The 26,033-nt window shown below is 41.2% G+C and overlaps 1 protein-coding gene across 5 annotated transcripts in view; it reads left to right on the top strand.

The window, feature by feature from the left end:
* Positions 1-22,448, top strand: part of GIPC1 (GIPC PDZ domain containing family member 1) — a 49,002-nt gene extending 26,554 nt beyond the window's left edge. For all 5 annotated transcript variants that reach the window (XM_087924664.1, XM_026696257.2, XM_087924663.1 and 2 more), the window contains exons 5-7: positions 19,597-19,709; positions 20,167-20,248; positions 20,515-22,448. In XM_087924664.1, coding sequence (XP_087780790.1) covers positions 19,597-19,709; positions 20,167-20,248; positions 20,515-20,666 — 347 coding nt within the window. In that variant the 3' untranslated portion in view covers positions 20,667-22,448. The remainder of the gene's footprint in view (positions 1-19,596; positions 19,710-20,166; positions 20,249-20,514) is intronic.
* The last annotated feature ends 3,585 nt before the right edge of the window (positions 22,449-26,033 follow it).

Here is a 26,033-nt window from a genome sequence, read left to right as displayed (position 1 = left end):
CATCCAGAAGCACTCTTCAGAAAGCCGCCGCGGATCCTGTTTTTGCCCTCCCTGGCATCCAGAAACACTTTGCAGTCCAAAAGCAGGCACATTGCCAAGAAATGGGACCTCCAGAGGCCTCTGGAGGCCAAAAACGGGCGCCTTTTTGGCCTGCAGAGTGCTTCTGGATGCTTGGGAGGGCAAAAACGAGATGCATGAAGGCAAAAAACTATTTTTTTCTTGTTTTCCTCTCTATACCAAGGTGCATCTTATAGTCTGATGCATTTTATAATCCAAAAAATATTATTTTTTTATTATTTAAAAAATTTATTTGTAGATGTGTCTCCTTAATTTATCTATGCTCTGTATTCTGATGAGTAAAGCTCCTTCTATATAACTATGTTCCTAAGTTATATAATTTATCTCTAATCATCTATGTTACATCCATGTAGGAGCAAAAGGGAAATATGTGATACTGTACAAAGCTTAAAATAAGGTGAGAGATACAGATATAGCAATGAAATAGCTTCCTGTTTATATTGAAGTATTTTTGTCCTTAGTTATTTCACCAGCACAGAAAGAACTTGAGTACAGTTATACTGGAATTACTCAAGACTTTTCTAACTAAAATTCTCATTACGACTTGATTTTAAAAAATGTGGAATAGTTATCAACACACCATTTTAGCCCATTATGCTGCTTGTTCTCATTATATGACTTGATTATCCCAAATATAGAATTGATATAAACAAAAACATTTCAGCCCATTATGCTGTTTGTTGAAAACATTTTCAAGCATGCTTCCCAAATCTGAGCACATCTGTTGTTTACATGGATGGGTATACCAGTAGTTGTAGAGAAATTTATCAGGAAGGCTTTTTAAAAGCCATCTTCTTCAGGGCTTTCCTCTGAGTTTTTGAGTGTAACTCAAAATTAATACTTTTTAGAGCTTTCTTTTGAGTATGCTGACAGATTTGTGTTTCGTGCTTTCTGACTTGATGTTTTTTAGCAAATAAAACATTTTAAAGACTTAATTCCGTGGACCTTTCATAGGCAGGTGGGTGATTACTCAGAACTCTCTAGAGGTTGGCAAATATGTAATTTAACACGATAAAGTTCATACGGAATGTGTGACAGAGTTCAATAACTTCAACAATCCCAAACTAAAATCATATTTTGGCTTATGCCTACCTTTGTGGTTTCTAGTTCACAGCATCTTGTTTAGTGTTTTGAGTTGAAACCAGTCAACTCTTTATTTAAAAAGCCATGGTTACCAATGCTGTGACTTAGGGCAATGGATAACAGGGTAATAGATAACATGGCCTGTATTTGAATTCTTTACAACTGATTATTCGTAGTTTTGTAAATCGAACTTGGTCAAGTGTACCTTTCATTTTGCTTACAATATTTATGTCCTATGCTGAAATAGATCATCATCATAATTAGATTAGCTAAAGTTAAAAATTGCTATATTGCTTTTGATTCAACCTTTATTTTATCAAATTTATATGGCTGCCCAACTCTCACACATGGTTACTCTAGGTAGCTTAGTTCCTTAGTGTGAGTGAGTTAGTTTGGCTAGTACTGAATTCATAGGGCAAGTGGAATTTGCCCTCTCAAACAGTATATGGGCTACATCCACAAAACTGCTTTGCTGTGATTCCATTCCCTCCCATTCCAGCGCTTGTAAAAAAAATCATGCAATCCAATCTTGCTACACCTATATTACTCTCTTACCTTGCACCTCGAATAGATCTGTTTAGCTGTAATTGGTGGTTCTCTCTGCTGAAATTTCAGCTCTGTTCCCATTATCTAGCAAAAGAAATGTATTCTCCAATTGGCAAGCCTAACCCTTTGATTACTCCATGCATTGCATATTTTCAATAGATTGAACTTTTTTTCAAGCCTTGGCATTATAGTTTGACTGGTCAACTATTTGTCCTATTAGCCACTAGTGGCAGCAAAGAGTTGGAGTGGTTGCATGTCTTGGCTGTCATCTAGTGGCATCTGGCTTTATGCAGATGAGATGCAGTCAGGGGATGTGCAGCTGAAACAACAGAGTTTGAGAAAGGAGTTTAGCTGTAGAATTACCCAAAGAGGCTGGAGATCCCCTGGGAACAGCAGCCACTGGAAAGGGAACGCCCAACCCCACAGGTATGGAAACGGAGTGCTTTAATTACACTTTTAATTGATTGTGTTAAGCTTGGCATGCGTCAGTGAATTTCAGGGCTTCACACTTCCTAGGCTGACCAATGTAAGAAGCAACAAACCTGTTTAAAAAGAGTGCATATAGAAACCAAGAGTACTGGATTCCCTTGATGCCAATATAGTACAAAGTCTCTAGAGACCAGATTGGAGGATTGGTTCCATAAGAACCAATTTTGCTGTGTCCAGCTTGGAACTCTGTGTATCTTTTTTTTTTTTTACACAATGTCTTTGGAGATTCTCAATCATCCAGGTCATGGTTGTCCCAAAGGTGTTCTTTTTTACCAAAAGACAACTGGACTTTCTTGGGACGGTGGTGTTTTAATTCCGAACTGAAGAAGCTTCTCGGATGAGGAAACAAAACATTTAAATAAAAAAAACAGTTGACTTTTGAGGAAAAAAGCACCTTTGGGACTTTTTATCTTCTTCTTCTTCCTAACATATTCCCATAAGGGCAGGGTTTGCTTTTCAGATCATTGAACACCACTTTGCACGGTCAGCTGCATCTCCAGGGTGCAGGCCCACAGGTTGAATATCTTTGATGATGGTGTCTTGGTTTTGAGCGCTCACAAAGTAGCCGGCTATTGACTTATAGTTGGTAGGCAGTCTTGGCAATGGTGGAAGGTGCTGCTCTCAGGACATGTCCATATCAGCAGAGCCGGCCTTCTCTCATCTTCTCTATCATTGGTGCCACACCAAAATGTTGTCGAATGGTGTCATTTGTGATGTGGTCAGGAAGGGAAATGCCTGATATCCAATGGAACATTCACATTTCCATGGCATGGGGATAGCTTTCGGTCCTTTGGGATTTTTTTATGTAGTTCAGAATTTTCTCACTTGCACAAGATTGTCGCTGCCTCATCTTTAAGGATCTCTTTTCCAAGTACCCTATAAAACATACAGGGATATGTAGGGATCTGCCTTTGCTCTGGCAACCTATTCCCTGTAGTTTAACCTTCAATAAGTCATTCTTTGGGCATATCTTCCCAAATTAAGCTGTAGGTAGTCATATAAATTTAAAGCTGGCAGGAAAGGAGAAAGAGGAAGACCAGGATTGTTCTTAGCGATCTTCCTTTGGGGCTTGAAGTACAAACATTGCTTGGCTCTTACCATCCATGGTAAAAAGAATTCAAAGGAGAAACAGTCCTCCTCTCTAAAAATGATGAAATAATATGTAAATAATGCTAACATCTGAATCACTAGGTAATGGAATGACATTTCTGGTACTTGATCAAAGACAGGAAAGAAGGATATTTTTCTCTTTAACCACAATTGAGAAATCCTACAGTACATCTGTCCCATTTAGAATTATAACGCAGGAACATTTTCTCACCAGCAGAGGTCAGGATGGCATCATCCAGTAAGAACTTGTGTTTCCCCCCCCCTCCCCCCTGCCTCCGCAACCCATATTCCGCAATGGAAAGATATGTTTACTCTGACACGGTCAGCCTTGCCCAGTAGTAACAGAACGAGAGATATCCTGTTTCAGGCAATCGAATGGGTCAGATACAAATAGGAATAGTCTAAGTGACTATCTTAGCGATGTAGGACTACTGCTGATGAGTATGACCAGTACCTTTTAAAAGAGGAAAGCTTTGGAGAAGCTGTATGCCTGTTTTTGATGACACAGTCTGCTAGCGAGAAGTTTCCTGAGGATGGGCTCCAGCACGAGTCGCAAAGCTCAGGAGACAAAATCTCTGGGCCCCCAGTGACTGACCCAGATTGGATCCTGCACATTTTTGAAAACAGGCAGTATTTCTGAGATGACTCATTTCTCATCTTCATTCCCTTTTTGCTCAGGTGGGCAAGGGTGAAAGAGAATCTTCATTCCCTTAAACATACATTAGGTTGCCTTTCTCTTACTCAGCAACATATACTAATACATGCATGCACACCCCTTGCTTTGTGCTACACTGTGTCACATTTGGGGGCCAGTGAAAACCTGTGGGCCTCTGCTTCTCAATCTGGAAGTTTTGTTAAGCTCTGAGGAAAGGATACCGTGGTTAGCAAAGGGAAGAGTGATCACCCAGAGGGAAGAAGGATGGGGCCAGTAGCATGTCCAGCAAAATTCTGAGAAGTGTACATTAGCTGTGTATGAAGCAGGAGCATTCGAGCTTTGGGATGAGACATGCAGGAAGCTCATTGGCGACTATGTGTGTGTTTATTGATTATTCTCAAGAGGATCTGGTTCCTCTTCGATTATCAATACTTGCTGTCATTTAATTTCTGTGTCCTGGTTCTGTTAGGCTAGTTATTACACCATTTAATTTGGTCCTGAGTATTTTTTTAGAACTGAATCTGTTCCATTTAATAGCTCCAGCTATCTTTATCACTTTCGCTACAGAATCTAGGAGTTGTGTATTTCTGGTTCACTCAATATTTATAAAGCTTCCTTCCACTACTTCAAGTTAAGTGTTCACATTTCTAAACACATCAGATTTCTTATTTGCTCTTCAGCTCATCCATCACTTCAGTCCGCCTCTACTATTGCAGTTTCCTTCCTACTTGAGTGACTCATTGGATGGTTCTGGGAAATATTATGATTTTCAACAGTTCACTTTAATTCGTCATTGGCTGAAGCTATTGTGCTGTATATGGATCAGTTTTTCGCTGTACCTGTATCTCTACTACTGAATTAATATTTACTAGTCTGCAGGAACATTGTATTTATTACTTCTTCATCTGTTACTGAATGTAAAAGAGGTTCCATTTAAAAAGGTATCCATTGTATTCCTGGTTAACAACATTCCTGTGTAAATGTTATTAGCCAGGAATACAATGGATACGTTTTCAAACGGAACCTCTTCTCCTGTTTTTTTTTAAGCTAATTAATTCAGCCTAGAATCACTTCTGTGCAGGTATCTTTGACCAAAAGAAAATTGAGCTATAAAATTGATGCCTTGGTTTCAGACAATATTTTTTGCTTTCTCAAAAAAGTGTTATGGAATGTAATATATACTGCTAGTTTCTTTGTGCAAAATAGAACAGCAACCACACCCGTCTTTCAATATATTTTTTTTCAAAATTATTAAACTTAGCATATTCATACACAAATTCATTTGATCCATAATCAGAATAAAAGACTTGGACAGCAACATTGAATTGCAATAATATACCATAATGAAAATTAATTTAAAACATTAAAACTGTATACTGGTCTATCTTCAGGTCATATAAACATTTAATACTTAATGTGTTCTGGGTGAGGCAAGTATCTCTATACATACAGTACAGCCATATTTAAATATCTTCCTGAATATAATGTTTGCAGCAGTTCATAAGCATAAACCAAATTCCAGGTTTGTTTCTACATTTCAATAAATACCATAATTGTTTTAATAGATTCTCTCTGCATCTCATATTTCAACATTTTTTAATCTTTTCTCCTCCTTTCTCTCTCATTTTCCTTTCCCATATTCTGAGATGTGCTAATTCTGAATTTGGTAATTGATGGAAAATGAAAAGCTGATGACTAACAATGCAGTGAAAAATATACTGATAGCTGCAGTCTGAATTAGGTCAAGGTAAAATTAATCAAAGGGAGATTTTCTTAAGTCTTAGGAAGATCACAGAAGCTGCCTGTTAGAGAGATCACATGTGCTTAATGTATGTATGGAATTTTAATAAGGCCCCTGTAGCCCTCATTTGTTCATTCTCCCATGAGCTGTTCAGAGCATCCAGAAGTGGGAGGTGCTTCAGTCTCTTCTGGAAAGGCTGGGCTTAAAACTCTGAGACGCTCCTCCTCCTCCTCCATGGGACACCTCCCCAGCGTCCCCCAGTTTTAGCTCAGCCTTCGTGGTAAGAGGTTGTGCACTCCCTGACTGGAACAGTTTTCTGATTCAGCTAGTCAAAATTCAGGTTTGCTCTAGGGTTAATTCGGCTTGTAAATTTTCCCCAATTAATTTGGCGATTTCAAGGCTTGTGGCTCTATTAGGTCATCCCCCCGATCAGTTTGAGAACAGTTCTTAGTGGCTGGTGGAGCCTGCCACTCCGCAGGCAGCCTGAGACAGCTGCTTCAGGCAATTAGCTTATCTAATTCCCCGATCATCTTATCTCTGCAATCTTGGCGGAGTGCTTGCAGCCACGGCTCACTTCTTGCCGTTTTGACTAACAGGATCATTTATCTGACAATTCAGAGAGTCAGCAGCGGCTCGTTAAACTGCTCAGGCAATATCGGAGATTCTGCCTTCCTGCCATTTTCAGCAGCTGGCTTCAAGTTCGCGCCTAAATATCACAGGCGCCCTTCCCCGCTGGTTTCCCTTCTTGGGTACCTTCCCACTCCACTTCCCTGGGATTATTTCTCTTTTATCTTGCTGCTGTTGGATAAGCAGGCTAGTTCGTAAACAGGAATTTTTTTTCTTTTTGCAATTGCTTTTGGATCATTACATTGAGGTGAAGCCGCAAGTGCCATTTCAAACAGCGGGACGTTTTTGACAGGAAAGGATCCATCCAGGCCCTGTATAGCTGGTTTCCCTTGTTGGGGACCAGGGATCCAGAATATTTCTTGCTTGGAGTGCTTGGGGGTTTCCCTTGTTGGGGACCCTTAGATACTGTTTCCCATATACACAGTTTTACATATAGATATAGGCACATATGTGTATATGTGTGTGTGTGTATGTGTATATATGTGTGTGTATATATATATATATAGACTTACACTCCTGGAGAAGCGTTCTACCTTCAATCACAGGGGTAGGCATCATCCCTAAGTACAAATAATAATAATAATAACAACAATAATAATAACAACTATTATTATTATTTTAAAAAAATTAAAGTTAGAGTCATGAGAATCAGTCCTCCACAATGGAAGGTGACAGCGTCTTCCGCTCCAAGACAAATAAGTCCCGAGATAAGTCAGTGGGCCCCCAAAAGGCCTCTAAGGCGGCGGATAAGGATGCCCATAGACAGCACCAAGCCTTGGAAAGGCAGTTGCAGAAACGGGCCAGGGAGGCGGACAAGATGGCTATGACACAACAATCGGATCAGGGCCCAAGTTCATAAGTCCCATGGACTTATCCACCCAGCCCAGACAGGCTATTTCTGGACAGCCTCCCATAGCCATATCTCCTCCAATGAGCACTGCCCGGCAAATCCCAGAGGCAACCTTCACCCCTACGGCCGCTGGTTTAAGACAGGAGGAGGGATTACCTGAGACTATTCCCATCGAAATGAGGCAGTGGATGGAGATGGCAATACAAAAGGGCATTGCAGCTGGAGTTCAGCAATCCATCCGGACCAGACACTTTTCGGCTACTTCGGAAGTGGGATCCCTGTCTGCTCGATCCTTTGCGCATATGGGACAACATCAAACTCAGGTATTCCCCAGTATTCCTGACATAATAGTCCAGGGTCTTCGGGAGGAGGTGGAATTAGATGACCAGGATGTTCCCATGGAGGTGGGTCGATCCATCAGATGGACTTGTCAGAGGCTGACCCACTAGAACGAGGAATGTTGGATGACGAAGGCCTCATTCCGGACCAACCTACCTTTTTTGGCCTTTTTCGTCCGCACCTCTTTAAATTTTTACTGTTCAAAGCAAAGAACACTGCTAAACTAGGCACATCAAGCCCTCATCCATTGTCAACAGGGTCTCAGGACGAATCCGAGGATCTAATATTCTCACAACCGGCTAATGAGGCAGAAACTATTCCTGTCCCTCGTATGTTTGCTGAATTAGTACAAAATCAATGGGCATCAGCAGCATCCTACCCAGCCCCAACAGGGTACGACAAACAATATTATAATTTGGCACCAGAGTTTTCAAATTTTCTCAAAACGCCAGTAGGTGGATGAGCCCATTGTGGCACTGGCCTCTTCTTCAACCTTTCCCAACGAGGCCGAGGAAGCCCTGAGATCGGAGGAAAAGAGAGCAGAGTTGGCACTCCATAGGGCACATGTTTCTGATGCCTGGGCCATTAGGGCAGCTACAGCTGCATCCTTTTTTACACGGTCCTCCCTACAATGGCTCTTCTACTTGAGGGATATATTGCCGGTGTCAAATGTCAGAGCCCACCAGGACATTGCTAAGATTATTGCAGCAGCAGAATTCTCCACCGACGCCACCCATAATGCAGTCAAATTCTCGTCTAGAGCCATAGCATCTCACGTGTCAGCACGGAGACTGCTATGGCTCAGACATTGGCGGGGGATACCAAGCATAAATGCAAGCTGGCATCAGCCCTAATATTGGGGGATAAATTATTTGGCAGTGTCTTGGAGCCCCTGCTTACTGAGAATAGAAACAAGAAAAAAGTGCTTCCCCCTCTTTTTCAGAGGTCTGAAAACAGAACGCCCCAGTCGTTTCGAAGGGGTTCCTTTTGGCCCTACTATCAAGGCCCATACGTTCCCAGATTGCAGAGAACATCAGGCTACAGGCCCAGTTTTAGACAGGATAGGTTGGAATCTTCCGATAGAGGTCAGCAGGGAGGCCAAAACAGAAGAAATCCCAGAGGTACCGGAGGCCGATTTTTTTGTCGCTCCAAGTGAGTCCTTGACAGCAGCTCCCATTGGAGGGTGGCTAAAATTGTTTGCTGATCAATGGGACAGCTCCACCTCTGATCCCTGGGTCAGGGACTCTGTTAGGTTTGTTTTGGTGCTGGAGTTTTAATCCTCCCCCCTGACCTTTTTCATTAGGAACCCTAGGTTCACGGACCCCATTAAGAGAGCGTTGAAGCAGGAGGCTATCAATCATCTTCTGCATATTAGGGCCATTAGAGAGGTCCCATCTGAACAATGGGGTCAAGGCTGTTACTCTCTATTGTTTGTGGTCTCAGAGAGTTCGGGGGGCTGGAGGGCAATTCTGGACCTCAAACATCTGAACAGATCATTGGTTTATCGAAAATTCAAGATGACTACTCTCCAGTCCATTCTGCTCAGCATCAGAGAGAACGATGTCCTGACCTCTATAGATTTGACAGAGGCTTATCTACATATACCAATTAGACCTGCTCACTACAAATAGCTTAGATTTTGCTATTGTGATCGGCACTATGAATATATTGCCTTACCATTCAGTCTAGCTTTGACCCCTAGGACTTTTACCAAGGTCCTAGCGGCTTTGGCTGCCTCCCTCAGGATCAAATCTATCCATTTACAGTGTAATCTGGATGATATTTTAATTTTGTCATCTTCCAGACATCAAGCAAATTTGGATACCAAGATTACTCTGGAGACCCTTCAAGGTCACGGCTTTTCCATAAATTGGGATAAAAGCCATTTGATCCCTTCAACTAGGTTAGTTCATTTAGGAGCAGTGATAGATACCGTGGAGGGCAAGGTTTTTCTCTCTCAGGACAGGTTGAATAGTATCCAGTCTTTGGCCAGAGAGATCAGAGCCTTAAAGAGGGTTTCCCTGGCAGTTCTGTCTCAACTGTTAGGGAAACTGATTTCTTATATTTCCATTGTGCCTTGGGCTCGATTCCATTCTAGAGATCTGCAATAGTTCCTGCTACCTTTCCAGCAATCCGGAAGAGCCACTTCCAATGTCCAAATAAAGGTACCGCACAATGTTCTCCTATCGCTCCGCTGGTGGTTGGAAAACACGATAAACAAGGGGTGTCCTTTCAAGGAACCTTGCAGGGCAACGATCACAACCGATGCCAGCCTGGTAGGGTGGGGAGCTCACTTCCAATCCCACACTGCACAGGGAATTTGGACTATTTCTGAACAATCACAAAGCATCAACCTGTTGGAGCTGCGCGCAGTTCATCTGGTGTTACGCAGTTTTCTACCCCTTTTCCAATCATGCCACGTTCTGGTCTTGACAGACAATATCACAGCCAAGGCCCACGTAAACAGACAGGGGGATACCCACTCCAAACTTCTGATGCTGGAGACGGCCAGGTTGTTCAAGTGGGCCGAGGCCAATCTGTTTTCGCTCAAGGCAGAGCACATAGCAGGAGCCTTAAACACACAAGCGGACTGTCTCAGCAGGGCCACGATAGATCAGACAGAATGGCGCCGACACCCGTCTGTCTTCCAGGAAGCAGTGTGGAGGTTTGGGCAACGGGTGATCGATCTATTCGCCTTTCCCCTCAACGCCCAATTGTCCCGGTATATTTCAAGGTACCCGACTCAGGGGGTGAAGGCCGTCAATGCCCTGCGATGTGAGTGGTCTCCCGGACTTCTATATGCGTTTCCTCCACTCCCTGTAATATCCAGGTTGATCCAGAAGTTATTGGAGGAACGAGCGGAATTGATATTGGTCGCCCCTTACTGGCCCAGGTGAATGTGGTTCACGGACTTACAGGACCTGTCGAGAGAACAACCTTGGAAAATTCCACTGCCGAGGGTTTCCCTCTTGCAAGGGCCAGTACTTCATCTGGAATCACAATGGCTCAGCCTAGCCATATGGAGGTTGAGCGGAGCCATTTAAGGACCCAACAGATTTCAGAGGATGCCATTGCCACCATACAAGCATCCAAACAGTCCACAACAAATCGTATATATGAGGCCACATGGTCCGCTTTCTGTCGCTGGTGCCGGGGATCTAAGATTGACCCAACTGCCCTATCAATAGGACAATTATTGGACTTTTTACAGGAGGGGTTGACCAAGGGCCTATCTCCAAATACTTTACACAGACAGGTGGCAGCCTTAGCCTTGGTGATATTCTGGGGTGACCTTCGTTCCATAGCGCACCATCCACATGTCCGCAACTTTCTTAAGGGTGCTGCAAACTTACAACCTCCTGTAATTCAGCACTATCCCACTTGGGATCTCAACAAGGTGTTAACCGCACTTACAACTGGCCCGTTCGAGCCTTTAAGAACTGCTAGTCTCAAATTTCTGACATATAAGGTGGTCTTCTTAATTGCGATCACATCAGCAAGGAGGATTTCCGAATTGGCAGCATTGTCGATGAGAAAGGACCTGTGCGTGTTTCATGCGGACAGAGTGGTTCTCAGATTGGATCCATTGTTCACCCCTAAAGTAAATTCAGTCTTCCACAGTGTTGGTGCTTCCAAATTTTTGTCCGAAACCATCTCATAGACTGGAGCATCAATGGCATCGACTTGACATTCGAAGGGCATTAAGCATCTATCTAGACTGGACGGTAGCATTTCGAAAATCTGAGGCTCTATTCCTATCCTTCAACCCATCTACTTTAGGACACAAGGTGTCGTCAACGACCATTGGTAGATGGTTGAGAACCACCACAGCTAAAAGTTACGAATGCCAGTCCATCTCAGTTCCTAAGGACATTACAGCCCACTCAACAAGGAATGCGGCAATATCAGCAGCATGGGCCACACGGGCTTCCATAGATGAAATTTGCAGAGTGGCAACTTGGGCTTCACCATCGCCCTTTGTCAGAAATTATAAAATTGATGTCTATGCCTCAGTGGATGCTTCATTTGGCAGAAGAGTCCTGCAGAGGGTCCATAGAGTTTAGGAGTGCATTTCGATCCAGACGGAGTCCCTCCCTAAGGACAGGCCAAGCTTTGGTATGTCCCACTTCTGGATGCTCTGAACAGCTCATGGGAGAAAGGGCGTTAGTACTTACCTGATATGCCCGTTCTCTGTGAGCTGTGAAGAGCATCCAGCCCCACCCATTTCTTTCCATCTGGTGGGGTTCCGTTCCGGTCAGGGATCTAGATTAGGTGATGAGTTCTGGACTTGGGCACTCAGTCTTCGCAAAACTGGAGGACGCTGGGGAGGTGTCCTGTGGAGGAGGAGGAGCGTCCCGGAGTTTTAAGCCCAGCCTTTCCAGAAGAGACTGAAGCACCTCCCACTTCTGGATGCTCTTCACAGCTCACAGAGAACAGGCGTACCAGGTAAGTACCAACGCCCTTTCTGAGGCACAGCTTTCTGTGATCTTGGTTTCCTTGCAACAGAGTCAGTTTTCTGCATTACCATTCCTCTTGACTTTGCTTTCATTTAGCCACTAAATCTTTAGTAGAAGCAACAGAAAAACATGTCAGAGAAGCCACAGGAGGAACTATTAGCCTTCTATTCAGATTTTGCACCAACTAAGGGTTATTAAAGCAGCACTTTATTTTTATCCATAGCAGGTCTTTGAGTAAAAAGTTCTCATCACAGATTACATAAATATGTTAGCGCTAGAGGAGAAATATTAGAATGCTACCTAAATGAATTAAATTTGGATCCCAGCATACCCAGTTTCAGACTATCAATACATTTTCCCACTGTCTGCTTCACTACATGTCTTTTGCTACTAACCATAACCAAACATTTTATTAGCTTTTATGCCTGTGCATTCCCAGCTCCTCAAAGAAGAGGCTCCTTTAGGGTGTCCTTTTAAATTTGCAGTGGTAGTTGTTGAGTTGGACTTAGCTGAATAATTTTTCCCTCCACCTCAATTTGAGTTTATACTTGTGATTTTTAGTATATAAGTTGTTGATCATGAAATGCCTCTGCCTAGGTTGAATTCTGCCTTTCTGAAGTGAAAGAGACTAAGTTTTGGTTTTATGTATGTTAGGAAAGGAAAATGGCAGGAATCACTAGTACAAAGAAATCTGTTTCCTTCACAAGAGCCTGCAGTATTGTTTGAAGACCACAGGTTGGTGAATTTCCATTAGCATAGTAATAAGCAATGAGACATGACATGGAGGGCTTACTTGCTAAATTTGCATCCTATGTGTATTTGCCAATAATTTGCTGATTCCTGAGGGATAGCTTTGGTTCAAGTGTGTCTTATTATAGTACCTAATTATCACTTGACAAATTATGTTTGATGTTTAAACTAAACTGATTCCACCATGTCTAGAAACAGGGTTCCCCCCACCCCCCCCAAATCAATTACTTTCTAAATGTGGTAATTCATAACATACTGGTCTGCACTTGATGACTAATGGAATGCTGGAAGCCTCCCAGGGTGTGTATGAATTGAAGAGAGCCAGACTGTTGCCATTTGAAGGTGGTGCCAAGGAGTTACAAGCAAGCAATATTCTTTCTCCCAATAATTAGGCTTCGCAAATTCTCAGTTGGTGTAGTTAACACTATTAAAATAGTTTCACAAAGTTGTTATTAACTGGTTTCACTTGTGATACTTTCCCTTTGGCATGTTTTTTTTATTATTTTATGATCATTGACTGTGGCAATAAGAAAATGCATAACCATCTCCTGGCATTTCATGTTACAAGATACCTTTTGGACAAACATAAAATAAAGGCACTATTACAACTTTGTATGCCTAAACAAGCAAAGAGCCTATGTGGGCTTGGCTTTCAGTTCCTCAGAAGTAGCCTATTCAAGTGCATGATTGGTTAGTATATATAACATACCTATAGCTCATGCTACATATTTCCCCCTCTTTTGCTAAGATACAGGAAGAGGCCATATAGAGAAGGAATGTAGAATGTAGTATGTGTTTGTCACTTTGCCAGCTCAGTCCCAAGCATTTTTAAACACCGGTAAGGTTTGGAAAGGATCCTATTTGAAATGCTAAAGGGCTGCTGGGAGTCATTGTAGCTAAGGTCAGACCAGGTGAACCAATAGACTGTTGGTACTTTTGAAAATAAATAAAGACAAAAGAAGCATATTGGTGCTTAAAATCAAGACTAGGCCTGTTACTGTTTTCTAAATTTGGAATTATGCTTTTAGCCGATACAAAAATGTACAAATAAAGTTCCACCATAATTTCATTTTACAAAGGAAGACCTAGAGGCAAAAGAAACTCAAGGTTAACCGAACCAAACTTGACTGCAGAAAATACGACTTCAGCAACAGAGTGATCAACGTTTGGAATACTCTACCTGACTCTGTGGTTTCTTCCCCAAACCCCAAAGACTTTAACCTTAGACTGTCTACTATTGACCTCACCCCCTTCCGAAGAGGTCTGTAGGGGGCGTGCATAAGTGCACCAATCGTGCCTACAATCCCTGTCCTATTGTTTCTTTTTATTTTTCTTATAAGTATCTATCTCATGTATTCAAAACTATGTTTATTCTTATACCTGTATCTTGTAAGCGATTGACAAATCAGATAAATACTAAATATTAAATAGAATAAATGCAAAGCTTTCACTCTGGGATATTCTGTTACCTTTTCTTACAATTTCAGATTCTGAGTTTGTAGCTACTTTGGTAATACAGGTAGTCCTCAACTTACCAGTTTGCTTAGTGACCGTTCAAAGTTACAATGGCACTGAAAAAATTATGACCATTTTTCACAGTTACAAGCATTCTAGCATCCCCGTGATCATGTGATCAAAATTCAGATGCTTGGCAACGGGTTCATACTTACGATCGTTGCTGTGTCCCCAGATCATGTGATCACTTTTTGTGACCTTCTGACAAGCAAAATCAACGGGGAAGCCAGATTCATTTAACGGCTGGGTTACTAACTTAACAACTGCAGTGATTCACTTAGCAACTGTGGCAAGAAAGGTGGTAAAATGGAGCAAAACTCACTTAACAAATGCCTCACTTAACAATGGAAATGTTGGGCTCAATTGTGATTGTAAGTCGAGGACTATCTTTCAGCTGTTTCTCCAACATTTACTCCATCTCTGACAGTATTTCTCTCATCTGTCTATCAGTTCTGTCGTGGGGCCATGAAAAAACCACTCTCCGGGACCAATTACTTGTTCCAGATGTGTGTCCCATCCCCCATATGATTTTTAAATCTGCTTGGCCCTAGATAAACATACTTACCCAGAGATTGCTGTAATCCTCACATCTAGTTTATGGTGTTTATTTTGCAATCCGGCAACTGTGAACTATTGAAACATCATTTCAAAGAATTTATGCCTCATCCAGCTCCATTCCAAGAATAGAGTGTCCTTCCAATCCAAATTGGAACTTTAACCTGCCAGTTCTTCTTCCAAGACCACACAGGTGGTGCTCCCTCCCAAATTTAGAACAGATTTAGTGCTTTCTTTAAGGGAGCGAGATACATTTGAAAGCTTCAGCGTTTGTTTCACTCGCTTCCTAAAACTGCTCTTAAAAGTCATTGCTGTACAGGTAGTACACCACTTAACAACAGTTCATTCAGTGACCGGAGTTACAATGGCACTGAAAAAGTGACTCATGACCATTTTTCACCTATATGACTGTTGCAGCACTCCTGTGGACACATGATTAAAATACAGACACGTGGCGATTGATTCATATTTATGACCGTTTCTGTGTCCATGGGGGTCATTTTGCGACCTCCTGATCAGCAAAGTCAGTGGGGAAGCCAGATTCGCTTAACAGCCTTGTTACTTAACAACTGCAGTGATTCACTTAAGCAGCTGTGGCAAGAAAGGTCGTAAAATGGGGTACAACTCACTTAACAAATGTCTTGCTTAACAGCAGACAATCTGGGTTTAATTGTGGTCGTAAGTTGAGGACTATCTGCATACCAGTTTCTTTTAAAGTGGTGATTTGAATTTGTAGGCAGGTTACTTAGCTTTTTAGGGAAAAATATTTAGGTAAATGTTTGGTGCAACTAAGTGAGTGCCACAAATATAATAAAAATAATCGTCAACTTTTTCTCCTTTTTTGTGAGTACTTTATTGCTTCAGTGGATAACTAATATCAGGTACTAGATTTGAGAACTAAAGCTACAGTATATTTCTTACTTTGCTCTCCGTTTATAGTTTGCACCAGTGGTTGATAAAGAAAGAAATGTTTTACTTGATAGATTTGAAATCACCTCTGTATCTGTCCTCCTCTTGCCCATTTTTAAAAACTTGGAGTCTGGCTTCACAGTCTTTTCTTTTAAGGGTTAATGGGGGAGGGATTCACCTATCAAAAGTTATGCTTTCTGCTAGCCCAAGAGAAATTAAAGAAAGAGGACAGAACATCCGATTTCAGAGAGACAAACAGTAAGCAAAAACAGCGAGTAATAATAGAAAAATTCTCTTTGGGGAGCTGGCATTCTTCCCCTTAGAAAAATGAAAAATTCCAGCATGTTCAAGGCTTATATTCAGAAGCCATCTTGTCTGGCAGATATTTAAAATCAGACTCAGAAGAAACATGTTTTTACTTTGTTTAAATCTTGTTTCTAGATAACTTTTATAGTAATCTAATTAGGATAGAAATGAAAAATGCCAGAAGTAGAACATACCTCAGCTTTAAGGCTAAATAGACATGTTTGCCTTTATCATTTCTATTAAGTTGTGAAGGATTCTCCATAAGACAGTTACAAATAGCAGTAATTTGCCAGAAACTAGTTTTAGTTTTTGAAAATGAGTTGCTAAATATTCCGTTGCATATACAATTAAGGAAGAACAGTTCCCTTGCTGATTTGAAAAGCGCTTGTGACTGGGGAGAGAGGAAGGCAAAAAGATTGCCTCAAGAACCCATCGAAATACAAGTTAAATTGGAATCACTGTGTAAATGGAATCTTCTCATTTGGACCCTTATCAAGCATGCAAAATAGAATTGCAGAACAATATCTGATATTATTATTCCCTTTGAAATGAAATTTTCTCTATATAATACAAAACATGTTGGGGTTAATCCTTTTCTTTAAAAAACAAAAACAAAGATGGTTTCCACTGTAATGAATCTGGAAGCCAGAAAATAAATTCTACAAGTACTCTAGCGGGAATCACTTTGAACTGAATTGTTTGAGTTTTATTATTATTATTTTTTAATGTTTAGTCAACCAAACCATTTTTAGACAATTAAATGCAAAGGGCAGGCCTTTAATTGCTATTGGATTGATGGCAAATCAGCAATGTCAAAAGACACAAGAGATTGCAGGACAAGGGAAATAGCAAAGAGATTAGGACTCTTACGGCACATAGTTTCACCACTTCAAATCTTGTTTATAGGAAGTGAGCAAGGACAAATTTTAGTGCCAGTTTTATTCCTCTCCAGCAAACCTTGGCAGTGGTAAAGTTATACTTAATTGAAGGATCTGTCTAAATTTGCCCTGAAGTTGGAAAGAGTCTGCTAAGGCTATCCAAAGGAAATGGGGACTGCAATTTGTCAAGGAGTACACATTCTTTTCATAGAAGATACGCAATGATACCTGGAACCATGACAAGTAACTTGTGCAAAGTCTTTGTGACAGCTTTCTTTAAATATGCAAACATTTCCATGTATTGCATCTGCTTAACTTTTTTGGTCATGCTTCCTTGGTTAATTATAGAGCTGGATTTTGGCCTTTTTCCTTTCTAAAGAGATGCGGATCCGTTGGCAAACTACAGATTTCCCTTTTCTTCCGCTGGAAGCAGCACCCTGTTCTAATTTACCATGGGTGCCAGGAACAACTTATCTGTTAGGTACGAGAGGTGCAGTGCTTAGGGCCCACAAAAATGTGAATTCTAAAATTTAGTAATGATAGACATAATTAATCTGCAACTCTTAAATTATTATTACAAAATAATATTTGACTATGCTAAAACCTTTGATTGTGTGGACCACAACTAATTGTGGCAAGTCCTTAAAGAGATGGGAATACCAGACCATCTTATTTGTCTTTTGAGAAACCTAAATGCGGGTCAAGAAGCAACAGTGAGAACTGGACATGGAACCACTGATTGGTTCAGAATTGGGAAAGAAGTTCGGTAAGGCTGTATACTGTCACCCTGCCTATTTAACTTATATGCAGAGCACATCATGAGAAAGGCAGAGCTAGATGAACCAAAAGTTGTAATTAAGATTACTGGGAGAAATCTCGACAACCTCAGCTATGCAGATGATACCACTCTAATAGCAGAAAGGGTAGAGGAACTAAAGAGCCTCTTGATGCGAGTGAAGGAGGAGAGTGCAAAAGTTGGCTTGAAACTCAACATTAAGAAAATTAAGATCATGGCATCTGGCCCTCTCAATTCCTGGCAAATAGATGGGGAAGAAATGGAGGTAGTGACAGATTTTATTTTCCTCGGCTCCCAGATCACCGCAGATGGGGACTGCAGCCAAGAAATTAAAAGATGCTTTGCTCCTGGGGAGGAAAGCTATGGCAAATCTAGGCAGCATACTAAAAAGCAGAGGCATCACCCTGCCAACAAAAGTGGGTACAGTCAAGGCTATGGTTTTCCCAGTTGCATTGTATGGATGTGAAAGTTGGACCATAAGAAAGGCTGAGCACCAAAGAATTGAGGCCTTTGAACTATGGTGCTGGAGAAGACTCCTGCGAGTCCCTAGGACTGCAAGGCGATCAAACCTGTCAGTCCTAGAGGAGATCAACCCTGACTGCTTTTTAGAAGGCCACAACCTGAAGATGAAACTCACATACTTCGTCCACCTAATGAGAAGGAAGGACTCACTGGAGAAGAGCCTAATGCTAGGAACAGTTGAGGGCAAAAGAAGAATGGGAGGACAGAGAATGTGGTGCCTGGATGGAGTCACTGAAGCAGTAGGCGTGAGCTTAAATGGACTGCGGAGGATGGTAGAGGACAGGAAGGTCTGGAGAAATGTTGTCCATGGGGTTGGGATGGGTCAGACACGACTTTGCAACTAACAACAACAAAATATATTTGGATTATTTACTATTCTTATTTCTTTATAAAAATAAAAAAAAACATTCAAATCATATAAAATATAATTTGAAATACCATTTTAATGGAAGGAAGGATCCCTAAAGGCAAAAGTATTATGGGACCACAAAAGTCATTATTTAGTCTGATGGGTGCAACATCATCTTTGGCATAGGAGCTCCAATTTTTCCTTAAGGTGAAGTTCCATTCTTTAAGTATGCTCAGATTTACAATAGGCCATGCCAGAAAAATTGTACAACTACATGTATGAAAATTACTACTGGGGTAAATACACTTGGTTATTATCATTATTTCCCTATTTGGAATCAGTGAGGAATGAATGTGAAAGATCTGCATTGGATAGTAATTATATTTTAGAAGCATCACTTAAAAATTCAATTCCCTGACATTCCACTCTTCCAGTTGCGGGTGTATTGTCCTATGATCGGTATTGCAATTCAGATTCTTTTTTATGTTTTGCAGAACTTTTCTATTTTGAAGAGTATATGTAGTCTCACATATTTTATCCCAAGTAGCGTTCCCAATTCCAATGACAGTCCCTACATGTGCACTTACACTTTTGAAATACGATTTTATAGTGTTCTTTCCAGACTCTTATAATTAACATTTTTGAAACCACATTTTTTTTTACTAACAGTCACCGGTATCAAAGGATTCAATGTTCTTTGCTGGGGATTTGGACTACTGATAGTCTTTGAGTTTAAATTCATAAACATTTCAGTATGCCAATAATCTGTTTGGGTCAGAGTATATGATATGATGGTGTTTCTATGATGTTAACAAGTTACTGAAAACCTAATAAATGTGGGTCAGCCGTGACACACCACAGACTTTAAAAATAACCCTTGATTATGAACCCATAATGCTGACTAATGATAAATAAGCATTTTTCATGAAGTTCTTGCTTGAGGACAATGAAACTAAGCTTTCCTATGTTGGTTTTTAAGCTGGGGCTTCTGCTGTGCAAACCAAACAAAACAGCGGCAAACGTTGTCTTATTCTGTTCTAGACATGATCAGTCAGAGGTCCAAAGGAGGCAAAAACAGCGGATGTGCTCAGCTTGGCACAGGAAGGGGCACTCTGCGTCTACGGGCCAAGGGTCCAGCCACCGTGGAAGAACAGGTGTGTATTCCAAGGCCCCAACTACATTGGTCAGAAAGATAAATAGCTCTGGAAAGTGGAGCTCTTTCTTCCAGCCAAGGATAAGCTCTGTTGAAAAGGATGTCCTGCAATACACCAAGCATCACTTCTGCTGCCTCATCTTTCTATGTCTCACCTTCCTTCCTCATTCTGTGTGGCAGAAAAAAAGAAGAAGAAGAAGTGGCGAGAGGAGGGAATGACTGAATCAGCAGTATGCAGTAATAAAGATTGGCTGCTCTACCAAGCTTACATTTGCAAATCTTTTCACATTGTTTCTCTGAATTTATTTTTCCTATCTCTACCAAGGTACTTTGCTGCGCTGTAACCACCATCACTTCTGTCTTCCTGGGTATAGTTATGTGGATTGCTTTTTCAGTTAGCAGAAGGGGAGTATTGTTGCTATTTTGACAAGTGTGGTTTGGTTTTGTTTCCTTCACAGCCCTCTGCATTTGAGGAAAAGGCCATTGAGAAGGTTGATGACCTTCTGGAGAGCTACATGGGTATCCGTGACACCGAGCTAGGTAAGCTTTTTTTTTTTTTAAAAAAAAAAACCAATCTGTGTGCTAAATTGCTAAGAGAAGGCAAGCAGTGAGTTGTGGCTGATCACAGCCTACTGATCCTGCCTGTTTTTACTCCTGTGCTTAGGAATAGAAATAAATGTGAGGGTTTCCTTGCGTCCTTCCTTATATTGACATTTAGTTCTATAAACTATGTGCAAAAAAGCCCCATAAAGTGTTTGAGGATGGAATTAATGCTTATTTCTGATTTTTTTTTTCTTCCTCTGCAGCTGCTACCATGGTAGAGCTGGGCAAGGACAAGCAAAACCCTGATGAATTTGCAGAAGCATTGGACGAGCAGCTGGGTGATTTTGCCTTCCCGGATGAGTTTGTCTTTGATGTCTGGGGAAGCATTGGAGATGCCAAGGTTGGGCGCTACTAGGACTGTAAACACACTAGACTCCCCCTCCCACAGAAACGATGGACAGACCGGTGAATCTGGAACACTACAGCGCCCTTCCCTTTGATGCTGGGCCCACTGATTTGGAAGGGATCCTAGAGCAATAAGTAATCTACGTTATTGACTGGAGTGTAATGTGAACTGGGGGCGGAATTTTCTGCTGCTTGCTTCCAGCCCCCTCTTGTTGGAAATGCCCTCATCCCTGGGTACAACCAAGCCATTCAGTTTGCTCTGTGTTCTAGTCTGAGTTAGGTGCTACCAGTTACTTCATACGGTTTGCTATTTCTTAGAGAATTATGGCTGCTGCATGTTGGGTTTCTGAGCTTATTCTGGTTTGAGAGCAAGCCTAACTGAAATAGCAATTCAGATTTAGATGGATGATCAGCTGTTTTTGTTTTGAGAATCAGATATTCTCCATGGGAGCTGAAGGAAGGAGGGATGGACGGAATTGCCCTTTTCAGCTCTTCATAAAAACTGGAGGAGGGATTCTGGCTCCTAGCTCTGCATATTCGCTCTGAGCAGGTGGATGCCTGAGGAGATACACGCTTCCTAGTTCTTCTGAAGGCTTGATCACCTTTTCCCATTTCATCTGTGTTGGTACGAGGCACATAAAAAAAAAATAGCCCCTCCTATTTGGGAACATCTCACCTGGCCTCTGTCTCCTTGATCCTGGTGACTTACATTAGCTAGAAGATGCAACAGTGATGCTTCTGCTCAAGGTTGGCGCAAACTAGGTTAAGAAATAACTTTTTGTTCCATCCCATTACCGACATGTATTAGATGTGTACGAGTGGCAGTCAGTTGTTAAAGAGATTCCAACTATGAAGTATAACTGATTTCTGCTAGGCATCAGTTGCTGAACTTGATCTGTTTTTGATCAATGGCCTCGAATATTGTGGCTGGAAAATAATTCACATACAGTCAATTGCTACAGAGAGCACATATAGCATACATCTAACTCCCAAGTACTGGTCCTTATGGATGGGTCTGGCACATTCTGTTGTTTGAATGTTACGCTCTCAGAAACGCATGCAGTTTTCAGCCTTATCCACCCTGCCCTTTTTAGCTCTATATTTGGGCTTTTAATCCCTGCCAACTCATGATATGTGTGGACAGTACAAAGGCTATTGTGCGTGCGCTCTCTTTCAGGGGACGGAACTGTATTGAATCATTAATTCAGTGGCATTTTCTCCTCCACCCCATTGATTCTAGAACATTCCTTTTCTAAACTGGCTATAGCAAACACCTATTTTCAAAGTAAGTTTTTTCCCCCCCAAATTTGGGGACTTTTTCCAGGAGGAAGGGCAGCAACAGAAGTCCTTTGTTGTCTAGATATGGGCATACCCCTCTTAATGTCTGTCTGAACTAATTTTGTCCTGCTGACCTACCTCCTAGGGTTGGCCCAGTTCATTTCTTGTTATTTATATTCTTTCACCCATGTGCTCATTCTCAAATTCTGGGCCTCTCCCCTGTGCCACAATCCACTACAGTAGTTAATAACATCTTCTTCTTCACACACACCTTACAGCCTCAGCCCACCTACTGTATCTCTAAAACACTAATTCCAGGTAAGATATGGAGCTTGCAGATCTCTGGACCATACCTCAAGCGCAGAGCGTGTGAGGCTTCTGCTAAGCCTTGCTGTTTCTTGTGTCCTGGCACTGGAAACCTCTTAGGGAAAACAGGCACCATGTCCTCCTTGGGCATATTTTTGTATTCTGCAAGTAAATTGTCTTTAAGATAAAATATATCAATACTATTAAACTGTGTGCATGGTGGTGTGTTTAGAACAGTTAATTACACTTAATGAACTGGTAAGAATGGAAAGAAGACAGTGAACCTGTGGAAGGGGTTGGAGAAAATCCACATTACATATTGGGAAAAGAAACGTATCCAGAGCAATACAGAAGAAACCAGCTGCAGTCCACAGAATTTTGCATTATTTTATTTTAGCTTTTTTTGCCCTCTTCCCTTGAGAAACTTTACTGCCCATTAATTCTTCTCAAGCTCTGGAAATTTCCCTCTAGACCTGTGCCCTGTCCCAGCTGCAGTTTGAAAAGGATGTGCATGGGATGGCAGCAGTGGTCTTGTCTCTTGAATTGGCCTCTATCCTGCTCATGTGGAGCAGTCTGTAGATCACTGAAAAGGATTCTTCTGCAGGTGAAGCTGAACCAGAGGGTCTGTTGCATGGAGCCAACGGTTGCATTGTAATAGGCCGCCTAGGATTCAGCAGCGACTGCTAAACTGGATGTTTAGTCCTATGCGATGGACATGGGGTGTTTACAAGCTATTTTTTCACATCCTCCCTTTCATATTAATTCTACCTAATATGAGTCAAACATGAAAGTTATTGGAGATGTCCTGAAGGATCTTTTAAAGATCTTATCTTTTAGAATGCTGTTTGTCTTTAGACAATCTAAAAGGGAAGCACTCATTTCTAAAACTGCTTTAAAAACTGATCAATAGCATCATGATCTTTGACTACAGGCTCTGGCATATAAATAATCACAAATATGTTAAAAAGGATCGACAAGAGGCAAAAAGCAGATGCTGTCTCCCCAGTGTCTACCAACTTGGAGGAGATTGGTGAAAATGATAATGAGGATGGCCCTTATCAACTGAAACACAGACACAAACCCCAATCTAAAGGGAAGAACCATATTGCTTCTCCCTCTTTTCTGCATGCTTTTAAAATGGCTTCTGTTAGAGGGTGTTTTTTATTTCTCAGCTTTTCTACTATAGCTAGTCACTGTCCAAAGAGGCTACAGCACAAATGGATGTTAGGCTTTGTCTCAAATGCTTCCGCCAGCATTTGAGTGGGACTATCTGCTCTATCTTGGAGAAGCCCAGAGCAGGAATAAACATACTACGTTGCTAATTAAGTTTGGGCTGGGAAATGGGACACTTCCCCCCATGGGGGATAAAGAACAAACAATGGAGTAGGAAGAATCTGTTCATTTGTTTCAGGATGCACAAAATGAGGTGGAATTCGGGTCTAATCTGAGATTCATTAGGCTCATGTGCGGGGCGGAATAATTTTCCATCTGTCAGGGAGGTTAACACAGCAGAGGAAGGCTGGGAACACCGTAGCTCCTGGTTTGCTTTTGAAAGCATTTGGTGGTGGTGGTGGGGAGCTCCTATCTTTCCCCTTTCATTTAAAGTCACTAGCCTCTAAAAAGTGTTCCAAGATTATCCTAAAGCATTTGGGATGGAGTTTATCAAACTGCCAAGTAAACTGCCCTTTATTTGGATCCACTTAAATTTACGTATAAAGAGCAAATTTGAACACTAATTTGGAAAGTGGGGGGGACTGCCAACTGTTTGTGTTAAAATCAGCCTGCTCTCTTTACTCCAACACCAAGGATTCCTTGCATGGCTATAAACATAGTCTTGCTCCAGTTAAGTAGCTCACTCTGAGAATGGGCTTAATCCTCCTGAATAGTACTTGTCACACTTCACAGCATTGCCTTGGTTGATATTTAGCCATATATGTGGGTACCAGTTGTTCCAATAGATTTCACAGAGATGAAAACCATCCACCCATCAATTTGCAGGAGCCTAGAACTGACAAGTGCTTTGGGGCAGCTTTTAATCTAGAGCAGGGGTGTCAAACATGCGTTGTCACATAACGTATTGTGACTTTTTTCCCCCTTTGCTAAACTGGGTGTGGGTGAGTTTGACACCCCTGGTCTAGAGCCACCATTGAACAGCCTCTCCACAGGAATGAGATTACAGCACAATTCCTATTACCTTCAGTATGCCAGATGTGAATTATAAAATGGATAGTGGAAAGGCTGAGTCTAATGGTGTGAGATTCTTTAATGACCACAATCTTTTCAAGAAGAGCAACAGTCTCTTATATGAGAAAAGTCTAGTGGCGCCTTAAAATGTTACAGAATATTATGACAATGTCAACAGCTTATAAAGAAAACTTGTATAAGATGTTTTACAGGTGGCATTTTCCCCCGACAAGAATTGCAAGAATGTTTAAGAACAAATCTGAAAAATGTTGGAAATGTCATCAGATACCTGGCTCATACTACCATATGTGGTGGACTTGTGAGGACGCTAGAAAATATTGGACTAAAATACGCATATGGTTGGAAAAAATGACAAAGACACATATAGACTTGAAACCAGAGATTTTTTTATTGGGAATCTTACCGGATATATATAATAAAAATTTGAAGTATCTGATTGTAAATATATTAACAGCGGCTAGGATTGTATTTGCTAAGAACTGGAAGAGTGAGAAAATTCCATCAGAAGAAGAAATTATTAAGAAAATATTGGATTGTGCTGAAATGAGCAAATTGACATTTGAAATCAGAGAACAAGAAGATAAACAATTTTATGAAGTTTGGGATCTTTTTTATCAATGGTTAGATAATAAAACATAATGATAGAATATTCAGATTTAGCATAAAAAAAAAATGTTACAGAATATCATGTACTGTAAATCTTTTTGGGTCCTAGCTCACTTCCCATTTTTATTTTCGCCATTCCCTCTTGTCCCAAACAGCACATCTATGAATATCATATATTCTCGCGGAGCTGAGTTCCATGCATCTATGATGCAAAATAGGTAGCCTGATGGTTTAGACAATCATAGGAACATTAATTTTAAATTGCCAGAAAACTGTTGAAAAAGTGTCTTAAAAACTAGATGAGTATATGAGAAAAGATTCTGGCATTCTAGTTCCATCTGTGACCATCTATAGATACAAGAGGAAGTTCTACTAAATCACAGAGGCACAGAGAATATTATTTTCATGAAGCTGGGGTAGGGAGCACAGAGTAAATTCCAGTTAGCCTCGTCACTATAAATATCCTTATTTTTTAAATTGGTAGCCTATAACATATAATTAATTCCACAGCTAATCTTGCTTTGTAAAAGGTAGTAGCATCAATGGCAGCAACTTTTATTTGTCCTCAGAATATTCCTTCCACAATAGCGCAGGAGTTAAGGTTCAGTGAGAATCTGGTACAGATCATTATAGGTTAGCAGTAAACATTCGGATACCACTTCACTTGCCAACCCTATTCCTTGGGACTGTGAAGGTAAGGAACCACTGCAACTTAACATTGAGCATTGGGTGGAACATTTTTCTTTGCAGACAACCACTAGCTTGGAAGAGATTGATAGATCCTGCGTGGTAATTGAATCACTGTGCACATTTTTTAAATGTCTCTCATATAGATAACCTCAAATACTAGACACATAACTTATCTGACACAGAATCCAATCCAGATGTGCACTGCAGTTGCCTGACTTTTAGTCTCCCAGCTGAAACTGGCAAGCAATTTGCTCACAATTACCGCCTGCTCTGTTGGCTTATTGTATCCATC

The sequence above is a fragment of the Pseudonaja textilis genome, chromosome 2, assembly GCF_049901715.1.
Source record: "Pseudonaja textilis isolate UNSWEBS1 chromosome 2, rPseTex1.2, whole genome shotgun sequence".
Lineage (NCBI taxonomy): Eukaryota > Metazoa > Chordata > Lepidosauria > Squamata > Elapidae > Pseudonaja > Pseudonaja textilis.
This window is presented reverse-complemented; position numbering and strand designations above follow the sequence as displayed.